The following is a 22,948-nucleotide window of genomic DNA, read 5'->3' as shown; positions in this document are numbered from 1 at the left end:
CATCACAAAAAACCCTGTTACTGCTGGAGTCCTTCTTGCTAATCTCATTGGAGGTCAAATATTTGAATGATCATGATCGTTTACCTCTCATATCTTGAGGTGCGATCTCCAGAACAGGGGTGCAGTGCAGTGGCAGGGCTGTGTGCGTAAACTCATCGTTGCCATTGCTAAGGTTGAATCTGTTCTGTAAGTAGACTTCAGCTTCCACTGGCACGTCCTCCAGGCCACGTTCATAAATGTTACATGGGAATGCTACTAAACCAACAGCTTTCTATAGCGTTATTACTTATGGTCTTTCAAATAGATATTGCACGTTGACATTGAATCGAACAGGAAGAATGGTTTTAGCTCTGTTCTGAATGTTCTTTCTTAAATGTGGCTGTTGGTTGTTTCTGATGATGATGAGTATTGCTTCCTTAGATGGTGTAATGGTCCAGATAACTGCTGAGAACATGGACTCCTTGAGGCAGGCTCTGAGAGAGATGAAAGACTTCTCTATTACTTGTGGCAAAGTAGATGCTGAAGAGCCTCAGGAACATGTTCATATTCAGTGGGTGGAAGATGACAAAAACTTTAACAAGGGGTGAGTAGATGAATAATCCCTTGACACTTCTACAGTGTTTATTTGGCTCTGTTTTGTCTGCTGCTGTGGGTCTCTATAGCTTACTAACAGCATGTTCTATCCATGAAGAAAAATCCACATGCTTTGTGATTTTTAGAGTGCTCCAAGTTTCTCAGATGACATTTGTGACAAGATAAAGGAAGAGTAATCAGTGATTGACTTTTTGCAAAATAAGTCTTTATCATATATGTTTGTTAAAACTCTGAGGAGCTGATCCTGAAAGATAAAGAGTGACTTCCTCAAGTCAGTATGGATTGAAGGGGCTTAGCCCCTTGCAAAGTTGCACCATTAGTTTGAGAGATCAGACTTTTGTATCGTTATTAAAATGGGGCGGAGGTAAATAGAACTTCAGTGCATCAGTTTAGAAAGTTATCAAGGCTACAGAAAGATTTCTGCTATTGCAAATTTCCAGTTATTTTAAACCATTATACTGGTTATAAAAGGCCGTCTAGCTGCTAATTTTTGAGTGCTGAATCTTGCACGCTAGGAAAGTTTCTTATTCCTTCCACTAAGCTCACATTCAGTAGTGGTGTAGGTAAAATCTGATACATGCTGGACAGCAGCAGTGAATCTATAACCTTGAATCTGGAACCTTGACAATCAATGCAAGATGGCGAGTACATGGCAATTTAAGCATGCAATGTGATGGGTGAGGTTGAAAACTCGAAGAAACATAGATAGTAGCAGCAGCCTAGAAAAGGAGACTGTTCTTAAGATAAAGACATTTCACACGTGTTTGGGACTGTTTGTGAAGTCCCACAGAAGTGGCCATTTCAGGGCATTAGTTAGGCTGCTTGTTCTGTTAAATTCAGCGTAAATAACATTTTAGACATGACTGAATTGTACTGTTTGATTTGATATTTATAAATAAATAAAATTCCAGCCACTGTGTAATAAATCTACATAGGTTTCTGCATGTTCCATATGTGGAGAGCTCATCAATCCCTTGTGAGGTCACAGCTCAAATATGAGGCTATTGCAGACCTAAGGCAAGCTACCTCTGTACTCCCCAGCCTCAACTCCACCTAGTCTAGTAGGGTTTCAAGTCTAGATACTGTATCTGATTTCCTGTGTGCTATGGCAGAAGGCACTGCACTTTTCAGCTGTCTCCATTGTAATTATCTGGGGTAAACTCTCAACACAGCAGGAAGACAATTTCAAAAAGCCTGACTACTGCTGAGATCCATGCACTAGTTCACACCACCACAATTGGAATTAGCAATGATATTCAGTAGCATTGTGTTTGGTACATTGAAAGAGATCTTTCTCTGGAGAGCTCCCTTCTGGGATAGTTAGTGTTTGTCCCTTTTAGCAAATGTGGCTAGTCACTGTATGGCAGTTTAAACTGCAGAGTGCTCACTTTTGAAATAACCTGCAGTGGGGTCACTTTGAGAATCCAGGAAGGTCAAAATAAGTGCCCTTTACAACCCTTATATGAGGTTTTCCTTTACAATGTCCTCTGTTCTGCAAATCTACTCAGATGGCCAAATTTGAAATCAGCTTTTATATGATGGCATTTAGTGTTTGGAGGCATTCTGCTAACTTAAAACTGTTTTTCCCTTCCTCTTTCTAGTGTTATAAGCCCCATTGATGGCAAATCCATGGAGTCTATCACCAGTGTGAAGATATTTCATGGCTCAGAGTATAAAGCAAATGGAAAGGTCATTAGGTGGACAGAGGTAAGAAAACAAACCTAATCTGCACATAAAACAGGAGTCTTGGTACTTTGTGACTAAGGAGCTATAGAACTTAGCCCCCTTCTGCAGAATGCCTCCCTTTGACGAGAAACCAACTCTACTTGCTCTGCCCACCAAACTGAAAGCAGTAAGATTTATGGGGAAACAACAGTGGCCTTTTCCATAGGGATGTAAATATCCATTAAAAAAGTTAACTGTTTAAACAATTAAAATGATGTTGTTTAATTGTTTAACTGATTAAAGGGGAAAGGGGTGGAACTGGTGTGCCTGGGGCTGCCACGGCTAGGGGTGCTTTGGCTGGCCGGCGCAAGCCCGGGGATGGGGGTTAATGACACATGCTTCCAGTTAATTGTTTCGTATTTTATATCCCTACTTTGCACCTGCCAGGAAGTCTTCAGTGACTGCGTAATGTACAAGTGGCAATGTCATGCCATTGAAATGTGTCTTGAGGTGCTACAGAGCCCTGGAAATAAGTAACCACACATCACTGGCCATCCCATCTAGTGCACTTTTACTGAATTTTGGGAGAATCTGCATTCAAGTTGAGGGCTGGGGAAAGTGCTGTAGCTTTCCATTATCTAAAGGGCACAAGCCTGTGTATTTGTATTTAAAGTTCTAATCAGCAAGAGCCATTTACTTTAATGGAGACAAAATCCCAAACAGTTTTTAAATATCATTTCTTTTGAGCTGCAAGCTGCATTTATCCATTCCGTGTGGTGCAAACTGTCAGTGCCAAGGAACTCAAATCTGCTTTTATAAAGGACTGGGTTTTTTGTAATTCTCAAACTTAATCTTGCTCTTTATTGACCTATTAACAGTTTGGGGATGGAGCAACTTCAGTGCTGAAATGGCAGCAAAAACACAACTGGAAAAGATCACTCTTAGTGGATTAATTGTATGAAAAGTTAAAAACAAGGTGCCATAGTATAAATGACTTGGGTTATTTGTTTTGTCATCCAGCATTGGCCATGGTGGTATTCGACTTACAGGACTGACCTGGAGCTATGGCTTTTGTCAGCACAGAAGTGTTAATGTTAAATGGTTCTTTGCAAACTGTTTCAATTAATTTGCTATTGTTAGCTGAAGGGAAACCAGGCTAGTTTTAGCTGTGCCACTTGTCATACATGTATTCTATTCCCAACATTCAAGGTGATTTGAGGGAATGTTGCAATGTTTAGTTAATAACTGTATAAAAAATTCTGGCTTTTTTCAGATTGCGGGGGTTTCTACCATAACACAGTATTTATTCTGAAGTCATTTTAATAACAACATGCTTCAAAAATGATAGTGTAATTTTCTGAAGTGGAAGGGATGTTTAGTTTACTTATAAGGTTTTAAAAGTCTTTTTTTATCTAAGGCAAGGGTGTGGAAATGCATACACGCAGAAGCCCTTATACTACTAGGGTGTATTGTGAATTTCCATAACAGGGATTTTAGATTCAGTTGGAGCACACCCTTTTATACAAAGTCCCTAGAGCACTTTGGGATCAATCTAGGAGTGAGAGATCAGGACCATTCCAGTCTATATCCTTATAACTCTTAAACCCCTTTATCCCCAGTTATCAAACCGGACTGATGGGGACTCATGCTGATGAAGATTTGAGTTACTTTAAATCCTGTAAACGGAACCAAATGTGAAACTTCACCTATAAATAGTTATTTGACAGCCCCTGTGTTAAGTTGTTACAGATTCTAGTGAGCACCCCTTCCTGGTCACCCATGAGGACTGCTGTGAGGTGAATCCAAGTCTCTGTGCTCTGGAGCCTGAACAGAGTCCAGCTAGTGCCCCCAATCTCAGGACCCTCAGGTGCAGACCTTCTATCTGGGGAGCAGCTCCTCTTTGAGTCTTCAGAAAGTCCCCAGATAGTGTGAAGGGCTGATCAAAACCTTTTTGCTTCATGTAACATTTTTCTAAGGCAGCAGTGTCCTTAAGTAGCTGTATTAATTGACAGTCTTTTATATTCTTTTTACACTCAGTCTGATGCTGCTCTTTTTTGTAAAAGCTGGTTGGTAGGTCATGTTGATCACTCCCTTTTTTTTGTTCAGGTGTTTTTTCTGGAGAATGATGACCAACATAATGGTCTAAGTGACCCAGCAGATCATAGCAGACTGACTGAGAATGTGGCCAAGGCTTTCTGCTTAGCTCTCTGTCCTCACCTTAAGTTACTGAAGGAAGATGGAATGACTAAGCTAGGTCTGCGTGTTACACTTGACTCGGATCAAGTAAGTTGTGAACAGTTTCTACTAGTTTAAGTTGTCAGTCATCTCGTTTTGGTGGTGTGGAGAGGGGGAGCTGAAAAGGGGACATGAGAGTTCAACCATTATATTGCTTGATTCTGGAGCCTAGGAATTGGCAACATTAAATGCTACTCTATTAGCACTTAATGCTGCAAAATCAATTTTTTTCTAGAGGAAGAGGGTGGTTTTTTTCTTTCCTGTATTCATGTAACTGTAACATGTAATTTTGACCTGTCAGTCCTTGTCCTCAAAGGAAACCCGCACAACACTTTCAAAAGATGAGCCTGGAACTTAAATTCATATCTGCTAGACACCAAAAAATCATGGTCTCTATAAGGAGACTGGTTTTATGGCTCCTCAAGGCTTACAACCACCATTTGTAACATACTAACCCTGCTTTGTCCAATGACTGCAGAGGCGTTAATTGCCTCCTCCATTTCAAGTGTTTTCTTGCATATGTGTTAACCATTTATCCTTAAGAATCTATCCCATCGTGCATTTCGCTATGACCCTCTGGTTACCTTTCCCAGACCCGAAGAGCCCTGTGAAGGCGTGTCTCTTCCAACCATAGAAGTTGGTCCAATAAAAAGATATTACCTCACCCACTTTGTGTATCTTTGGGGCATTTTTTGTTAGTTCACATTAGGTAGTGCTTTCTGCTTCTGATATCCATGCTAGAGCCCCTTAAATCAGTAGCTGAACTCTCAAAGCAATTGTATCACGCGCAGTATGGTCAGAGATCCTGGTGGAATAGCTCCTCTCTTAAATCTTTCACTTTGTATCTTTTAGGTTGGCTATCAAGCTGGGAGTAATGGACAGCCACTGCCCTCTCAATACATGAATGACCTGGACAGTGCCTTAGTTCCAGTGATTCATGGAGGAGCATGTCAGTTGAGTGAGGGGCCAGTCATAATGGAGCTCATCTTTTATATTCTGGAAAACATCTCATAAGAGGACTTCATTTTCTGTTCAGACCTGTTCCAGCAGCAGTTGTATCTGAATCATTTGCACTTTAAAACTGGAAGATTAAGCTTTTGTTAACACTATTGGGGGGGGGAGTTGTTCCATAATTCTAAATCTTCTATGCATTGTCAACAAACAGGATCAGGGCAGCTTCTATACTACAAAATGTCTATGCTATCCTTGCAGCTCATACAGTTCTGTTACTGTTTAGAAAAATAATGCTCATATTTAAAGACTTAATTACAGTCATGTATTCTAAATGCTCAAACGGGTGCAAAGATCACTGGGGCGTAAATAAAAGATGAAATGTCAAATTTGTACTGTTTGTAGATGGACATGTAAGAAGAAACAATCAAGACCTCCATTCTGACCTCATCATAATACCATTTGTGGTTATTCTGTAGACATTAAAAAGTAATGTTTACATTATTTTGACCAGATTATTGGTTGAAGTACATCAGACACTTTGGGCTATGCCTAGGGAGATGCATGGGAAGGTTACCTAGCCAAAAAATATGGCATATGAAGATGACCATTCATTCAGTCTGAGTGAAAGTAAGGGCATATCTCTGACAGTAGTATATAATTTAAACTTGCAGTTTTGTGTGTATATTAGGTTAGTATACTTACTTTCCCCTACTTGTTACAAAAATTGTCACCTCAGATTTCTATAAGCTAGAAAAACTTTGCCATTCTGTATTTTGTTTACGAATCTATATGAATGTCAATGGTATACACCTGGCACGGGTAAAAGAAAAGTTAACCCTAAAGTGCGGTTATGGTATTCCAGTTCCCTCAGTAGGTCCTGCTTTATTAAAAAAAAAAAAAACAACCCCCAGGGCACTTTCATAAGTCTCCTCATTGGTGTAGACTATAGCGTAACACTAGTTTCATGTAATACAATTTGAACTTAACACTTCATATTAACAGCACCATGTAAAGCTTACCCCCATAACAAAAGCACAAAGTGGCTGTTGTTGCATGTTGTGCTAAAAAAAGAGGCTTTTGGTTCAGCTCAGAAAACTTGCACTTGGCCTCACCTACAAATGAAGGGCAGTTGACAGGGGAAGCAGCTGCTCACTTCTGCTACACAGCATTAGGAAAAGCTAATAAGAATGTGGTTCCACATTCTTACTAAATCAAATTTCCATCCATAGAAAATGGCTAGTAAGTGGAAAGAGCTGAAAGCAGGAGTAATGAGCTAGTTTAGCCATGTTAGGACCCTCTTCTTGGAGATAATAGGCAAGTCCAACAAAACAACAGTAAAGTGTTTTTTTGGGAGGGGATAAGAGGAGACAAGCACTGTTAAAGTAGTATTTTAGTGAGGACATCAGTCAATCCTGATTTGAAACTAATTTGCACTGTGGAAAGTGTAGTGTTTGCAGCAGACCAAAGGAACAGCAGAGTTAAGCTGATATGGTGCTTTAAGCAAGCAAATAGACAGCAGCAGCTGGGAGAAGGGAAAACTATACAATGTATTTTACAGAAAGGTACAATAGCTGCATAGGTGCTGAATGGAATCGTGAATAAATGGCTACTGCTTTTTTAAAAACAGTACAACTATCCACATACAGTCTAGAAAATTCCAGCTGCCACCTCAAGACATGTTCAGAAGGAAGAGTTGTAGAACTAGGTCCAACTGAATTAGTAAAATCAATCACTGGCAGGGAGAGCACTTAATCTGACTTTTCATTTGTGTTTATATTAAAATGAACCTTACCTCTGTCATTTGGTAATAGGTGGCTATGATCAAAGTTTAAGTTCCTACACAGCAATCCAAGAGGCTTCCTGCATTTTCATTTGTTTTGCTATAACAAAATGTAATTAAGTTTGACTTGAGTTACTTTTAAATTCCCTACAACACATTTTGTTTTTGCATACTCCTGAGTGTTGATATACATGTCTACAGAGTAAGGAAAGCTCTTTTGATTGACAACTACAATAAAATCCTACTGCTGGAAACTCTATTCCAGCTTTGCACAGCAGAAGTGTCAGTTACTTTAGTTCCATTAAGTTATGCTTATTGAGGCTAAAAAACCAATCTTCTCTTCCTTACCCCTAGGAGTCACTTAGGTTTGGGTTATGGTTGTGCAAAACACTATTGACTGGTGACTGACTTGTTTGCTTCAATCATAGCCTTTTAAATGACCTTAAAATTACCATATTGTTAAGAAAATGAGTACCTGTTTTAGAAAAAAATTGTACTTTTAAACTTCAGTTAGTCAACACTGCAAAAAACTGCATATTATATTTTTATTTTCAACATGTAGTTTTGTATATTAAATTTATTGAAATTAAAAACTAAATACTGTATTGTTTTCATCCCGTCAGGAAGCAGAAGTGCTGCTGTAGGTTGGAGAGTTGTCTATGAACTTGATCCAACGGACCATATGCTGCAGGCATATCCTCCTTTTACTATCAATAATTTCTTCAGGCTCATGTAGTTTAAGAACACACATCAAGCAGTTTTGATACCATATCATTTTATGTATAGTTCATAAAAAATTCTGCGAACAGCCATGATCCAGTTTTCTACACAAATAAGAGTGGCTATTTTTCAATCAACTAGTAAGTAGTCTAGTGAAACACTCCAATCCTTCAGAAAACCCTGTGATCTTAAACAGGCCATATCAGGCTTTACGGATTCCCAAGCATTAAGAAAATGAAGGCACACACAGCAGGCTGAGTTGGAACAAAGGGGGGGGCAGGGGGGGACAACATGGCAGGCAACTGATAACCAATTCAAAACCCAGATCTGCAACCCTATTCTAAAAAAATCCTCGTATCCTATTGTTACCTTAAGCCAAGAGTGCTGCAAGAGCATGCAGAGGAGATGGGCTACGCTGCTGCTAAAGCTCTGCTTAAAGTGAACTATTTTCTTCATCCCAGGACACTTATAGGAGGAGCATGGTGATCTTCGGAAGGGCCGGAGGGTGATCGTAAGAGGACGGAGTAGGTGGTATTCAACGCATAAGAGCCTATATGCCTGAAAAAGAGTTGCTTCTAGCACAAGCTAGCCATGCCGGGAGCACAAGGTCTCCTTTGCAAATTAATTACCTTGCACTGCTCCAGTGAATTTTTTGAAGAGCAAACTGTTAAAGGTTTTACACACCACTATGAAACAGTCCCTCCAGAGGATAGTTGTGATGAGTTTATATACCATTTGTCTGGTGCTAACGTTAGTAGTCCCATCTTAAGGCAATTCAATCCATTTTGCATAGATCAGTTCCATTTTTCCCACTAGTAGTGAGTTTCCAGGGCCTTACAATACTTGCCTTATAAAACTTAACACACAGTAAGTTACCAAAATAAAGACATGTCCATTAGTGCATTCATCTAACATCTTTGGTGCTCGCGGGTAGCAGCGTCTTTCTATGTACAAACTCGATTCTGCAGCTTTTAGCATTCCTGGATCTGGAAAAAAAACAAAAACCCACCATGTCTTGCTACAGTGCTAAGTAAGTATCCCACAATTAAGATCACATACTGTTGACATTGTTCTGTCTGATGGCTAACTAGCAGCCTTGATAGAAATCCCAGGCAAAACTCTTCATTAAGTTGCAATTAAAGTGATTGAAGATATGATATAGCAATGTGTTAAATTATAGGTGACCAAAAGTTAGTGCTCTCAGCACCTCATGGCTAGTAATGTCACTGCTTCAAGGGTGTGGGCAAATACATCAGCCCTGGAGTATCTTAAGAGGTCACAGCCATGCAGCCAAACTTTGTACAGAAGAGCTCACTGTTGGCCTCTTCGGGTGTGTCAACACTGCAAAGAAAAACGTGTGGTGCTGAGTCTCAAAGCCCAGGTCAACTGATGGATGGCTAAAACTAGCAGTACATACATTCCTGTTTGGGTTGGAATCCGGTTTCTGAAATCTGATGAGGGGGAAGCGTCTAGGAGCCCGAGTTCCAGCCCGAGCAGGAACATCTACATGTCTATTTTTAGCCCCAGAGACTGAGCATGAATCAGTTGACCCAGGCTTTGAGACTCAGTGCCATAGGTTTTTCTTTGCAGTTGTAGACATACTCTTAACTCAGTACTGAATCACTTAGTGTGATTTTCAGTGCTCCAAATTTGGACCAAAGCACTAGACATCATCCAGATGTTTCAAATAATATTTAAAGTCTTTGGTAGCTAGGACATGACAAATCAGGATAATATTCACCTACTTCACAGAGGTGCCATCTAAGCTTAATTACTATTTGTACTGCAAAATGAGATATGCCAAGAAAGGCGCCATGACAGCTGGAGAGAGAGGGGGGCCTGAGACTGCTCTGAACTCTAGGCACCCAAGGGAAGGGAGAGGGAGTACTGTGCATATACTTACATCATCAACTTTCTACTAGGACTGAGTGCTTTGGAGCAGCTTTTTTGTTCTATGTTTGTACAGTGTGGTCCACAAATGGGCTCCTAGGTGCTGTCACAATATAAATTAGTAATATCTGCTCAAAAAGAGCCATCCAATTTTTTTCTCCACAAGTACTGATGTCTTGCAGGAGCACTGCTAAGCTTTATACCCATACACTGATAGGAAAGAGAGAACCTCCAGTGATTCACACAACAGGGTTGAGTACTGAGTAACCACTCTCCTAGGGGTTCATGAGCACAGCCCAAAGCTGAGAGAGCCAGGACAGTTTTAAGAACTATGGTTTCAGACAATCCATACAACTGGTACATCAGAACGTTTTGAAGAAAAAGAGATCAGTTTGACGTTGACTTTTTAGACGTATAGTTTGGTGTATACTTACACACAAAATCTACACTTAAGAATGTTCAAGTTAATGCAAGAACTCCACAGACAGGAAGTGCCAGGTGTATAGTTGCCCAGGGAATCTTAATCCAGCTCCCCTGTACATTCAATTCGTACACTGAATGAGATAGGGGCACTGTGGAAAAACTGTATGTGATCATGTAATTAAATTATGCACAAGGCGGATGAATTAAGATTCCACAGGCAGCTGTACAGCTGGCATTTCCTAACTTTCAGCTTCTTGATTTGCAATCTCAACCTTCCTTAGAGTAGATTTTTTTTGTATGTAAATTTATTCTAAAACAAAAAGTAAAAAAAGATGATACCTCACAGGGGGAAGAGATGCTATCTAAGCTGGATCCAAAGTGGTGGATAGGAAGAGGGGAAGCTTAGTTTGATTCTTCCCCTATTCTCTACTGCTACAGCTGTTTTGCCAGCAGCCAGGTGTTCCCTCTACAGTGTGTGCATGGACCCAATTCCTCAGAATGTTCAAGTTGTTATTTTGGCATGATACTAGTATTTCCTGAAGAATGCAAGTAACAGAAGGGAAATGGCAACTTCAACAGTTTATACCACAGCTAAACCTAAATGAAATTTACTAGACAAAGAAAAGGAATTTTTCTAGCCCAAGGCCTTTCTTCCTGCTAAATTTCTAAGGTCTTATGCAAACAATAAGAGTATTAGGAAAAAAAGATCAAAATAATCTTTTATAAATGAAAGTGTTAAGCAATGTAAGTTCAGGAATTGCTACCAGTTCCCACTATGATATTTCACATCCAATTGATTGAGATTAGCATAGGGAATATGATCAGATTTTGAATAGAAATAACAAACATTTAAAACATCACTAGAAATATAGCGAAGATCCATCTAGGAACCTGAGCCACACAGGTAGGTCACTGACCATGTAAGACATTCTATTTCATGCAGAAATTGTTAGTGGCCCTCAACTTCTAGCCAGAAGCACAGACAGAAGAAAGGAGTGTTCATACCTTAGGATAACTAATGTTCAAGGACCAACCAGTTTTCCGTAATTGTTTGAAGATCTTGACCACTGAGTGGCTCCCTGAGTCTCACTTTCACCTCTAGCTTCCCTCCGGTGGGCTTCCTACCATCCAGAATCTGAAAGCACCACAAAAATAAGATTGCTCTCTCACACACACACACGCGCGCATGCAAAAAGGAAGAATGACACTGCAGTGTCTTGTGGCAATCTCACTGAAAAGGGCAGCTGTTTTATGCCTCCCATGTGGTTATACAGGATTAATACAAATGTGCTAGAACACTGACATTCAACAGAATGATCAACAGGGCTGGGTCAGTTTGTATTAGAGAAAGGACTTTCATAATAGCCGAAGTTCTCTGAAAAATAAATGGATTTAACCTTTTTTAGATTCTTATATTTACCAAGACACAAAAGGGATGTGTGTCTAGTTGTACACACTACAGGGTATGTCTGGTATTTTATTTGCAGACAGTATTAAGGCTAGGTCTACACTACAGAGTTTTGTTGACAAAAGTTATGCTGCTTTAATTAAACAGCTGTTGCCTGTCCACACTATACTCCTTGTGTCAGCAGAGTGCATCCTCACTAGCAGCTCTTGCATCAACCCAGAGAGCAGTGCACTGTGGATAGCTATCCCACGGCAACTGGTCACAGGATGCTTTGGGAAGGGTTTGCTTTGGCAATGCCTCATGAGGCAGGTACAGCATCACCTGAGGCAGGTTTCTCAATCCCACTGATTCACAGTCATCCTAGATTACCACCTGCTTTTCCACTGAAGTATATGTGGGGGTGGGTTGGGGGGGGAAGAGGAGGAGAAGAGTGAGTGAGTGAGTGTGTGTGCAGAGCCAGAAACCGTGTGTGTTGGGGAAGTGCGTGAAAGATTGTGTGTATGTGTGGGGGGGTGTAGATGTGAGAAAGACAGAGTGGGTGTTGGGGAAGTGTGTCAGCATGCTGTCTCTAAGTTCAGACAGCAGCTTGAGCAACCAATTCTGGGGGACGGGGACACCTCCCTCCCACATCAGCCCCTGGCTCTGCACAGCAGTCTCTCCGGCCCCCTTTCTCCCTGAGCAGCAGGTCACCCTGCCTGCCGATTCCACATTAATGGTTCTGTGATTCCTTCTGAGTTCTCCCACAGCTTCCATGGCTACCAGGAGCGGCATCCTCAGCAGCTCTGTGAGCTCTCCACGCTGAGGAATGTCAGAACTTCCCGGAGCTTCGAAAGGTGGAGATGTGCATGCCTGCAGGGCAGCGGAGTTCAAAACAGTGAGCAGAGCGGTCACGATGGGCATTATGGGATACTGGGGGAGGCCAGTTATGGCAACATAACGAATGGCTGCATCTACACTGACACTTTGTCGCATTAACTTTGCTGCAAAAAATTTTATGCCTCTCATCCAGGTTGTTTTATTTTGTCGGCAAAAGCTACACCTGCATGCTCTAGCATTTTGTTATTGCTACATCAACAGAAGAACAAAGCATACCTCAATGATCTCTCTAATTTCACATTCTGATTCCAGTTTGTCCAGTTTCAAATGTGCTGTTCCCACTTGCTTGTCACTTCTGAAAAGGCCCCTGTTTTAAAGAAAGTTGCCTTAGTGGAAGAAGGACAGGGACAAATGGTATGAGGTCATGCCCCCTTTCATCAAAGTTTTAGGATCGTGACAGTAAGGGCCTGGCTACCCAGCTGTACTAAAATGGAGGAACAAAGGATTAAAGACTTTAATCAATTAAAATAGGAGAATTAGAAAAAAAGAAAAGGGGTGAAAACTCGGAAAGTAATGGACTAAATAAAAGAAACCAAGTCTTGGCAGTACTAATGACAGCACCCTTCATCACTATGCAGGAGAGTCACACTTTAGAATAGCCTTACGACTCCCACTCTCCCCGACTGTCCTGGATACCCCATAATCAATCAAGATCTTTTGGGGGGGGTGGGGGAGAGAGAAAATCAGCTGGACAGAAGGGAACTATCTCCCACACAGGATGTGCCAATGAAACTTCTACAAGACATTACTTATTAGAGCTGGTTGAAAAAAAAGTTGACAAAAGTTTTCCATTGGAAAATGAAGTTTCATCAAAATCTAAATGTTTTGTGGGAAGTGTCAATTTCAACAAAATTTGACAGAAGAAAATGAAAAGCAATGGACTTTCTTGTTTCATTACTGTCAAAACCCTGTTTCAATAAGGTGATAGAAATGTTTTGTTTCAAACTTTATCCTTTCAATTCATTTCAAAAATATTAAAACATTAATTTCATTCTATTAAATATCTAATAGTTTAAACATTATTGAAACCTTTTTGAAATTAAAACACTTTTTTTCAAAATTTCCATTTTGTGGAAAATTTTAACATTTTGTTTCGATTCAGAATTAAAACAATTCTGAAGTGTCAGTTTCCCACATAATGTAAATTCCATTTTCCAACCAGCTCTATTATTTACATAGCACTGTGTCTTTGTATGGCATTTTACAGAGCATGGCACTTACAAGCAACGAGTAGCCAGAGAGAGTCTGGAGCTAATGCAGTCCTCCGAGGAACGGTCAGAGGGCAACCCAGGTTCAGAGACCACACCACATTCTGATACCTGCCTGGCTCAGATGGCAGTGAAATACTTTGAGACAGGCACATATTGACTGTCAAGGCTAGAAACCTGCAAAACCTGGAAATCCTGGACGCCCCATCATCTCAGGCATTGGCACTCTGACAGCAGGATTGTCTAGCTATGTAGACTGCCTCCTCAGGCCTTACGCTACCAGCACTCCCAGCTATCTTCGAGACACCACTGACTTCCTGAGGAAACTACAATCCATCGGTATCTTCCTGAAAACACCATCCTAGCCACTATGGATGTAGAAGCCTTCCACACAAAGATGGACTACAAGCCATCAGGAACAGTATCCCCGATAATGTCACGGCAAACCTGGTGGCTGAACTTTGTGACTTTGTCCTCATCCATAACTATTTCACATTTGGGGACAATGTATACCTTCAAATCAGCAGCACTGCTATGGGTACCCGCATGGCCCCACAGTATGCCAACATTTTTATGGATGACTTAGAACAACGCTTCCTCAGCTCTCGTCCCCTAATGCCCCTACTCTCCTTGCGCTACATTGATGACATCTTCATCATCTGGACCATGGAAAAGAAGCCCTTGAGGAATTCCACCATGATTTCAACAATTTCCATCCCACCATCAACCTCAGCCTGGACCAGTCCACACGAGATCCACTTCCCGGACACTACGGTGCTCATAAGCGATGGTCACATAAACACCACCCTATACCGGAACCCTACTGACCGCTAAGCCTACCTACATGCCTCTAGCTTTCATCCAGACCACACCACACGATCCATTGTCTACAGCCAAGCTCTACGATACAACCTGCATTTGCTCCAACCCCTCAGACAGAGACAAACACTTACAAGAGTTCTATCAAGCATTCTTACAACTGCAATACCCACCTGCTGAAGTGAAGAAACAGACTGACAGAGCCAGAAGAGTTCCCAGAAGTCACCTACTACAGGACAGGCCCAACAAAGATAATAACAGAACACCACTAGCCGTCACCTTCAGCCCCCAACTAAAACCTCTCCAACACATCATCAAGGATCTACAACCTATCCTGAAGGACGACCCATCACTCTCACAGATCTTGGGAGACAGGCCAGTCCTTGCTTCCAGACAGCCCCCCAACGTGAAGCAAATACTCACCAGCAACCACACAGCACACAACAGAACCACTAACCCAGGAACCTATCCTTGCAACAAAGCCCGTTGCCAACTGTGTCCACATATCTATTCAGGGGACACTATCATAGGGCCTAATCACATCAGCCACACTATCAGAGGCTTGTTCACCTGCACATCTACCAATGTGATATATGCCATCATGTGCCAGCAATGCCCCTCTGCCATGTACATTGGCCAAACTGGACAGTCTCTACGTAAAAGAATAAATGGACACAAATCAGACATCAAGGATTATAACATTCAAAAACCAGTCAGAGAACACTTCAATCTCTTTGGTCACTTGATTGCAGACCTAAAAGTGGCAATTCTTCAACAAAAAAACTTCAAAAACAGACTCCAGCGAGAGACTGCTGAATCGGAATTAATTTGCAAACTGGATACAATTAAGTTAGGCTTGAAAAAAGACTGGGAGGGGATGGGTCATTACACAAAGTAAAACTACTTCCCCATGTTTATTCCCCGCCCCTGCTGTTCCTCAGACATTCTTGTCAACTGCTGGAAATGGCCCACCTTGATTATCACTACAAAAAGTTTTTTACCCCCTGCTCTCCTACGTGATCACTCATTACAGTGTGTATGATAACACCCATTGTTTCATGTTTTCTGTGTATAAAAATCTCCCCACTGTATTTTCCACTGAATGCATCCGATCAAGTGAGCTGTAGCTCACGAAAGCTTATGTTCAAATAAATGTGTTAGTCTCTAAGGTGCCATAAGTCCTCCTTTTCTTTTTGTGGATACAGACTAACATGGCTGCTACTCTGAAACCAGTCAAAAAAGGCTAGAAAAGTAATTTTATGGAGCTTAGTAACACACAATTCAAGATTATGATGGCAACCAGTGTATGTTGGGCTGACTAATGGTTCCAAAGAACATGGTATTGGGAGAATGATTAGAAAAATTCTCTTCAGTTTCTTACAGCTGAACAGTTTTGTAATCAGTGACCTGTCTTTCCAAAGCATTAGCCTCAAGCCCCATGATCAAGCCACTTTGTAAAATCTTGAGTGGCCTTTATTTTTCAGTTTTTCCACTGAATGCATCCAATGAAGTGAGTTGTAGCTCACGAAAGCTTATGCTCAAATAAATTTGTTAGTCTCTAAGGTGCTACAAGTGCTCCTTTTCTTTTTGCGAATACAGACTAACACGGCTGCTACTCTGAAACCTTTATTTTATATAAATTTATCTTGATACATCTCACTTGTAATATCTGAACCTTGGCCAAGTTGACACTGCAGATATAATTGTAAGTTTCCTCCAGGATGCTGAGTATTTATTATCCTCTTTCAAATGTCCACATGACTCTAGCACATTTCTTTCCATTTCCAGATGAATAGTTTTAACCGCACCAGATATGCCCTGTTGCTGTACATCCTTCTCTGCTGGGAGCATGAAGGGAGATTCCAGTATATCTGAAGAGGTTTGAGAACTGCCAGGCCAAAAATGGTGACCAGAATTGTTGTTCCTTTGTGACCACCTTTACCATTTCCACTATCAGCAGAGTGGGAGGCATAAATGAGATCCTCCTGAGATAAGATTTCCATAGTCTGATTCAGTGCAATTACTGGCTGGAAGGGAAGCAGGAAATTCTGCAAGGTCCCACTGAAAGGTATCCATGCATGAGATCAACATGCCCAGGGGCTGAGTTAGGGATTTTAGCACAGAAAGCGGGGGAAGTGGAAATTTGTGTTTGACAAATCAAAGGCGCTATCTTCTGCTTTCTCTCTTCTAGATAAAGACTATCCTGGTAAACAATCCATAGATGCTGGAGATTTGTGAAGGCTGTAGTTGGATCTTCCCCCTTCTTTATTTCAGAGCCAGGCTCATGAAGAGATATAATGAAAGTTGCTATACCCTGCTATGATTTGGGATGAGGATCTGACGAGATGGTGTGACAAAGCAGGACTGTTCTTAATGTTTCCTCTGAATATTGTGGGGGTGCCTCAGTTTCCCCTATGCAGTTCTTAAGTATCTAGGTAGTGGGATAAGGGTGTATGATCGTTGCAGAGCCCTAGAGGGCAGGTGTGTGCAGGGGTCTGGACACAGAGAATGGCTGACACCCTGTTTCCTGGCAACTGATGGCCTGGCCCTTCCCCCCTGCAAGGTGAGAGCTAAAGGGTTGGAGAACAAAGGAATCAGGTGCCCTCCTGGCCTGGGAAACGGACAAAGCCCAGAGGAGGGTGGGTGGGGCTGGAGAGAGTTTCAGTTTGGGGCTGGCTGGGGACATGGAGTGAAGTGCAGACGGGGTTCTCTGGCTCACTGCCCCCCAAAATGGACCCAGCTGAGGGGTCCTGTACTCTGCACCTACAAGCTCTGGTTTAGATCATGTTCCTGTCGTCTAATAAACCTTCTGTTTTACTGGCTGCCTGAGAGTCACGTCTGACTGCGGAGTTGGGGGGCAGGACCCTCTGGCTTCCCCAGGACCCCGCCTGTGCGGACTCGCCGTGGGAAGCGCATGGAGGGGCAGAGGATGCTGAATGCTCTGAGGTCAGACCCAGGAAGGTGGAAGCTGTGAGAGCTGTGTGTCCTGAAGACAGTCTGCTCACAGAAAGGAGACTTCCCCAGAGTCCTGACTGGCTTTGCAGGGAGCAGTTCCAGAGCATTGCCCAGGGACTCCGTGACAGATGGTCATCCAGAAAATCGGTAGATGTGGGTCCCTTTCTTTTGGAGGGAAGCTATTGGGACAACTGGGATCTTCATAAATACATGTGGATGTTGTAAGTCTGAAACGTGAGTGCTCTGTATTGAAAAGTGTTTCCTGTTTAAGGAAAACCCAGAAGGCATCTCCACTGATGACAACTCATCATTAAATCTGAGGGAGATTTATCATTACATACTGAAGATATTGAGCATTGGAAGGATGTTACTGTAATGTCTGTCGGTTTGTTTCAGAAATGTGAAATCCCGTATGCCTTGCATGGCTGTTTCTCTTCTGTAACACTAAAATACTTGATTGTGCGCCACAATTTGTTGTTTCTCCATGGAACAGGATCTATCATTCCGAAATGTAAGGTCTACTATACATTCATTTTCTGAGGCTATAAGGGCTGTTTCTTAAATTAGAGGGAAAGAGCAGACTTGGGCCAAGATTTAAAAAAAAAAAAAAAAAAGTTGAAAGATAGGATGATAAGTACTTCTAAAAATCAGACCATTTAATTCAGGTGCCTATGGGATTGGGAGCCTAATTTTAGGCACACATTTTTTAAAACTGTGGCCTTGTTCCTGGGAGAAGAAGGTAGATCTACTGAATGTACTCCTCTGATTGTCTAAAGTACCCATTTCTCCTCCATGGCTGATTCTTGGGTCTAACCTCCCAGATAGCAGGGGCCAGATTCTGCATGGCACCTTATGAAAGGTGCAACACAGAAGGCACAGCCACTGCAGTGGTGTAAAAGGGCTTCGGTAGGGCCAGAAAGTGGCCCAATATGTCCTCAAACTTTGGGAAGCCAAAGTCCTGTGGAGGTTTCTAAGTTAGATGGTTTCTATAGAAGCCTATTATGTATCTTCCAACTCCCCAAAATGTCTGCCTCTGCCTCTTCCTAGTGTATGATATCTATGCTGGTCCTTGGAACAGTGGTAACCTTAAAGAGAATATCCACTGAGGTAACATGGACTGAAATCTCTGATTGGAATGAGAGGAATGTGGGGCTTTTTCCACCTTGTCCAAAGCCTCTGTGTCTACTTTATCTATACGCTCCCCAAACAGCCTGTACCACTGGAATACAGAAGACATCATCTGATGTTGGAAGCAATTTTGCTACGCATATGTTATGTTGTGCCCCTGGGTGGGTTGTCAGCAGCAGAGACTGAACCTGGGACCTTTGGCTCTTAAAGCAGGAACCTCTATTGTTTAAGCTAAAGGACCCAGGTCTGTTACCCAAGGCTGTAGCAGGCTGATGAACCTCCATATGTAACCCAGCCACCACTAGATGGAACAGTGCACCACACTGAATGGGTGTGGGCTACACACAGATGGAGCAACAGATGCTGCCAGGCTACTGCACTGGAAACCTTGGAACATGCAGCAAATTGTAATCAGGTGAAGCATCTGAAAGCTATTGCTAGGGAAATTTAATTTAAAATGTATTTCATTTTATTGTGAAGCCATCAGGGCACATTTCTGTAAGCTTGCCCATCCAAGCAAGAGTAGCTCTGGCAAAACAAGAGGATGCAGTCAGTGCTGCCAGAACCAGAGGCCCCGATGATCCAATTTTCCTGTCTCTGGGTTCCTTTGGCAGGAGCTCTCTCTCCGATGGTGCAACTGAGACCTTCACTGATGAAGCTCCACTGATGTGACAGAGTCCTATAGGAGCATGTAGAATTGTGAAGTTACCTGTTAGAGTGTTTCACCTTGCTAGGAAATTTCCTGTGTGTTAGTCACATCCTCATCATAAGCCAGGTGAAGAGGAATTAGAGAACTCTCCTTCAGCGGCTTTTGGTGTTTTTTTCTTTTGTTCATGAACCTTTAAAGTTAAGCAGCAACTTTTTAGCTCTAATTATTTTTTGTTTCAACACAAGAGCCTGCAAAGACAGACCCCATCTCTGCTTAATTCTGGGGAGTCCACAGCTGAGAATATGAAGTGTCTCACTCCAGGCCATGGCTTCAGAAGTTTCATTGGCTCAGAACCAATTTTAACAGTATACTGCATCTGTCTTCTGGTTCCAGGCAGAGCATGAAACATTTTCACTCAATTTGTCCACATTCCACCATTTCTAAAGTAGATACATTCAAATACGGAGCATACCCACAGTAAATATATTCATTTACATGGCACTGTAATTGTACACAGCCCGGCATATTAGGAGTGTGATGCCAAAAAATATAGTAAGAGGATCTCTTGCACACAGGCTGAAAAGTTTATAAGCAAGAGTTGTGAGTGGGCTTTAGGATTGGAATACATTGGGGAATGGGCAGGGTCCAAATGAATGTTTTGAAAGAAAGTGAAAGTGCCACACTTCAGTAAAGATCTGGATAAACTGAAGAAAAGTCCAAAGAAAAGCAATAAAAATGATAAAAGGTTTAAAAAATGTGACCTATGAGGAAAATTTTTAAAAAACAGGGCATGTTTATTCTTGAGAAGAGAAGATGGGGGGGGGGGGCACACCTGATAACAGTCTTCAAATATTTTGAGGGCTGTAATCAATTGTTTTCCATGTGCACTGAAGGTAGGACAAGAAGTAATGGGCTTAATCTGCAGCAAGGGAGGCTTAGGTTAGGAAGTTTTTCCTAAAATCTAACTATAAGGGTAGTTAGGTTCTGGAATAGCTTCCAAGGGAGGTTTTGGAATCCCCCTCACTGTAGGTTTTTAAGAACAGGTTGGACAAAACTGTCACAGATGGTCTAGGTTTACTTTGTTTTCCCCCAGCGTAGGAGGCTGGAATACATGACCTCTTGAGGTCTCTTCCACCCCTACATTTCTATGATTCTAAGAGCTATGAGGGATACTTTCCCTCTGGAAAGGCTTTTAGACTTCAAAGGGTGCTTTGAAGGCAATGAGACAGCCTGATGTATAGGACAACAAGGAGTTGATCCCTGGGCCAAATCATTGAGAGAGAAGAGACCAAAGGAATAGTGTCTGCAGGTGTTTCTTACAAAAACAACAACGTTACCACTTCATCATCGTTGAGGGCAAGGGGGAGGTAGGCCCATACTCTCAAAAAGTAGAGAAGAATGAGAAGCAGAGCAAGACACAGAAGACAGAGGAGGTGCCAGTATCTGAATAAGGAGCTGGCACCTTCTTCAGTAGCTCAGGCATTGTGGGTAAGCTGCTGACAGAAGAGATGTTCCACAGCCTTCTTACGTGACTTGATAAAGACCTTATCTACATGCTGCTGGAATATTCAATCTTTGCCCCTGGAATCTGCCTGGAGAAAGCTGAGCAATGGCATTTCTTGCCCCCCTCCTTTCCCTGTCTGCCATTTCTGAGGAGTACAGGGAAGGTGTTGCCTCATAAACCCCTCCTGAGAAACCCAAACAGATTTTTGTAGGTACCAGTTATGAGGAGAATAAATCTCAAAACCAATCAACACAACCAGAGGAATTTAGTTTAAAATCTTTTACAAATCTTGTTAAAGGCTCTGGGTCAGGCTTAGAATGAAATTAATAGGCAGCAGGTTTAAAAACAAACTGAAGGAAGTACTTCTTCACACAATGCACAGTCAACCTGTAGAACTCTTGCCAGGGGATGTTGTGAAGGCCAACATTATAACACAGTTCAACAAAGAACTAGATAAGTTCCTGGAAGATAGGTTCATTAATGGCTATTAAGGGATGCAACACCGTGCTCTGTGTCCCCCAGCCTCTGTTTGCCAGAAGCTGGGAATGGACAATGGGGATGGATCACTTGACTGCCTGTTCTGCTCATTCGCTCAGAAGCGCCTGGCATTGGCCATTGCCAGAAGACAGGATACTGGGCTAGATGGACCATTGGTCTGACTCAGCATGGCCATTCTTATGTTCTCTGCTGCAGAGGGACACCAGAGTTTGTCAGCTGCACATGCCTGGAAGTTCAGAGCTCTGGAGAGTTCTTCTCAAGAAGTATTTTAAGCCTGACCCAGAGCCACATAGCTCCAGCTGCTAAGGGGATGAGAAATACTCCTTGAGAAGACCATCAGGATATGCAGTGGACAAGAAAAGTTAAGAAAAAGTGAACTTTTTCAGCAAAGACGACTGTGAGGTACCCCAACACTAAAATCTTGAAACAACAACAGTGACAGTTGAATAGTCAGTGGTGATGTAGAAGAGGGGAGAGGGCTCAGGGGTGGAAGAGGACAAGAATCAAACCTGCCTTCATTAGTGACATAAATGGAAGATTTAGATTTAAACAAAATAAGCTTTTTAAAAAAGTTAATATTTTTCTTGTTCATAAATTAACTTTTCTAAACTGAAAGCGATCTCAGAACAGTTCTGTATGTGCCAGGAAGAGAAAAAGAACTGCACAAATACACAGCCATTGAGATGGACAAAGGCCCATTATCCAACATCTTAGCTTAATAATGAGTCATAATTTACCTCAGAATTAATAAATCTAAATCACTCCAGTACTAATGGAGTCAAAATGAGCCCAGAGGTAGGACTTTTTTCTCTACACATTTTTAATTGTTAACTTCCTTTTTATCTGCTCTCTGTCTAGATATTTCTAAGGTGCCCCATCACTGTATTATCTGAGCTACTTGTTTATAGCAAGAAGAAAGGTGCATCTCATGTGTCACTGAGACGGAGCCTTGTCTAGTGGTTAAGCACAGGACATGGAGTTAGATTTGGATTCTCTTCATGTCTCTATCCTGGAATAGCTGTGACCTTTGGAAAGCCATTCATGCTGTGCCTCAGTTTCCACATAAGATTGAGGTAGGTGCTGTAAGGTTTAATTCACTAGTAATGGCTGGGAAGTGCTCTGAGATCCTCAGATACAGGCACTACAGACGTGCAAAGTATTATTATAATTTGCAATTATTTATCATCCCTTTTACTATTAGTGCTTTGCCAATAGATTATTAGATGTTTGTGTGTGGATGAAAGAGATAGACCAGCAAGAGCCAAGTTTGATCATCTACTCAGTTTGAGACTTGGATACAACAGACTCTCAATAATCCACAGATCTGATGGTTTCACTCTACATCTCAAAGATCTTGTAGCAGAAAGCTGCAGTGAGGTGCCATATCACCCAGATTTCATTACTTTATAAAGTTAGCCCACACAACATTTTGTAGAGTGCACTGAATGATCACAAATAGTTCAAACCAGGCAGCACTTATTAAAGTAACATGAATGAAATACATTTTGATGCTGTATCTTTTATTTCTTAAACTGCATTGGTCAGTGCTTGTTAACTGGTAGAATGCAGTAATTGACAACTCAGTGAACATTAGTGAGGTTTTACTGTGTTTTGTAACGGAAGTCAGGGTGCTCAGACACTC

General features: G+C 41.8%; 2 protein-coding genes across 6 annotated transcripts in view; one reads left to right on the top strand and one right to left on the bottom strand.

Moving 5' to 3' along the window:
* ZFYVE9 (zinc finger FYVE-type containing 9) overlaps positions 1 to 7,712 on the top strand; it is a 93,772-nt gene extending 86,060 nt beyond the window's left edge. The window contains exons 16-19 of the mRNA XM_074961739.1: positions 421 to 583; positions 2,196 to 2,301; positions 4,366 to 4,542; positions 5,347 to 7,712. Of these exons, the coding sequence (XP_074817840.1) occupies positions 421 to 583; positions 2,196 to 2,301; positions 4,366 to 4,542; positions 5,347 to 5,508 (608 nt within the window). The 3' untranslated portion in view covers positions 5,509 to 7,712. The remainder of the gene's footprint in view (positions 1 to 420; positions 584 to 2,195; positions 2,302 to 4,365; positions 4,543 to 5,346) is intronic.
* A 132-nt stretch (positions 7,713 to 7,844) lies between these two features.
* The window catches only part of CC2D1B (coiled-coil and C2 domain containing 1B), a 67,755-nt gene continuing 52,651 nt past the window's right edge, over positions 7,845 to 22,948 (bottom strand). For 3 of the 5 annotated variants that reach the window (XM_074961736.1, XM_074961738.1, XM_074961737.1), the window contains exons 23-25: positions 12,762 to 12,852; positions 11,267 to 11,396; positions 7,845 to 8,934 (exon numbers count right to left, since the gene is read on the bottom strand). In XM_074961736.1, the coding sequence (XP_074817837.1) occupies positions 11,277 to 11,396; positions 12,762 to 12,852 (211 nt within the window). In that variant the 3' untranslated portion in view covers positions 7,845 to 8,934; positions 11,267 to 11,276. Of the gene's footprint in view, positions 8,935 to 10,600; positions 10,798 to 11,266; positions 11,397 to 12,761; positions 12,853 to 22,948 lie in introns of those variants that run through there. The other 2 variants (XR_012640605.1, XR_012640606.1) reach the window with 2 other exon arrangements.

This window comes from Natator depressus, chromosome 8 (genome assembly GCF_965152275.1).
Source record: "Natator depressus isolate rNatDep1 chromosome 8, rNatDep2.hap1, whole genome shotgun sequence".
NCBI classification, from domain to species: domain Eukaryota; kingdom Metazoa; phylum Chordata; order Testudines; family Cheloniidae; genus Natator; species Natator depressus.
Note: the sequence above shows the minus strand (reverse complement) of the source record. Positions and strands in the feature narration are given on the sequence as shown.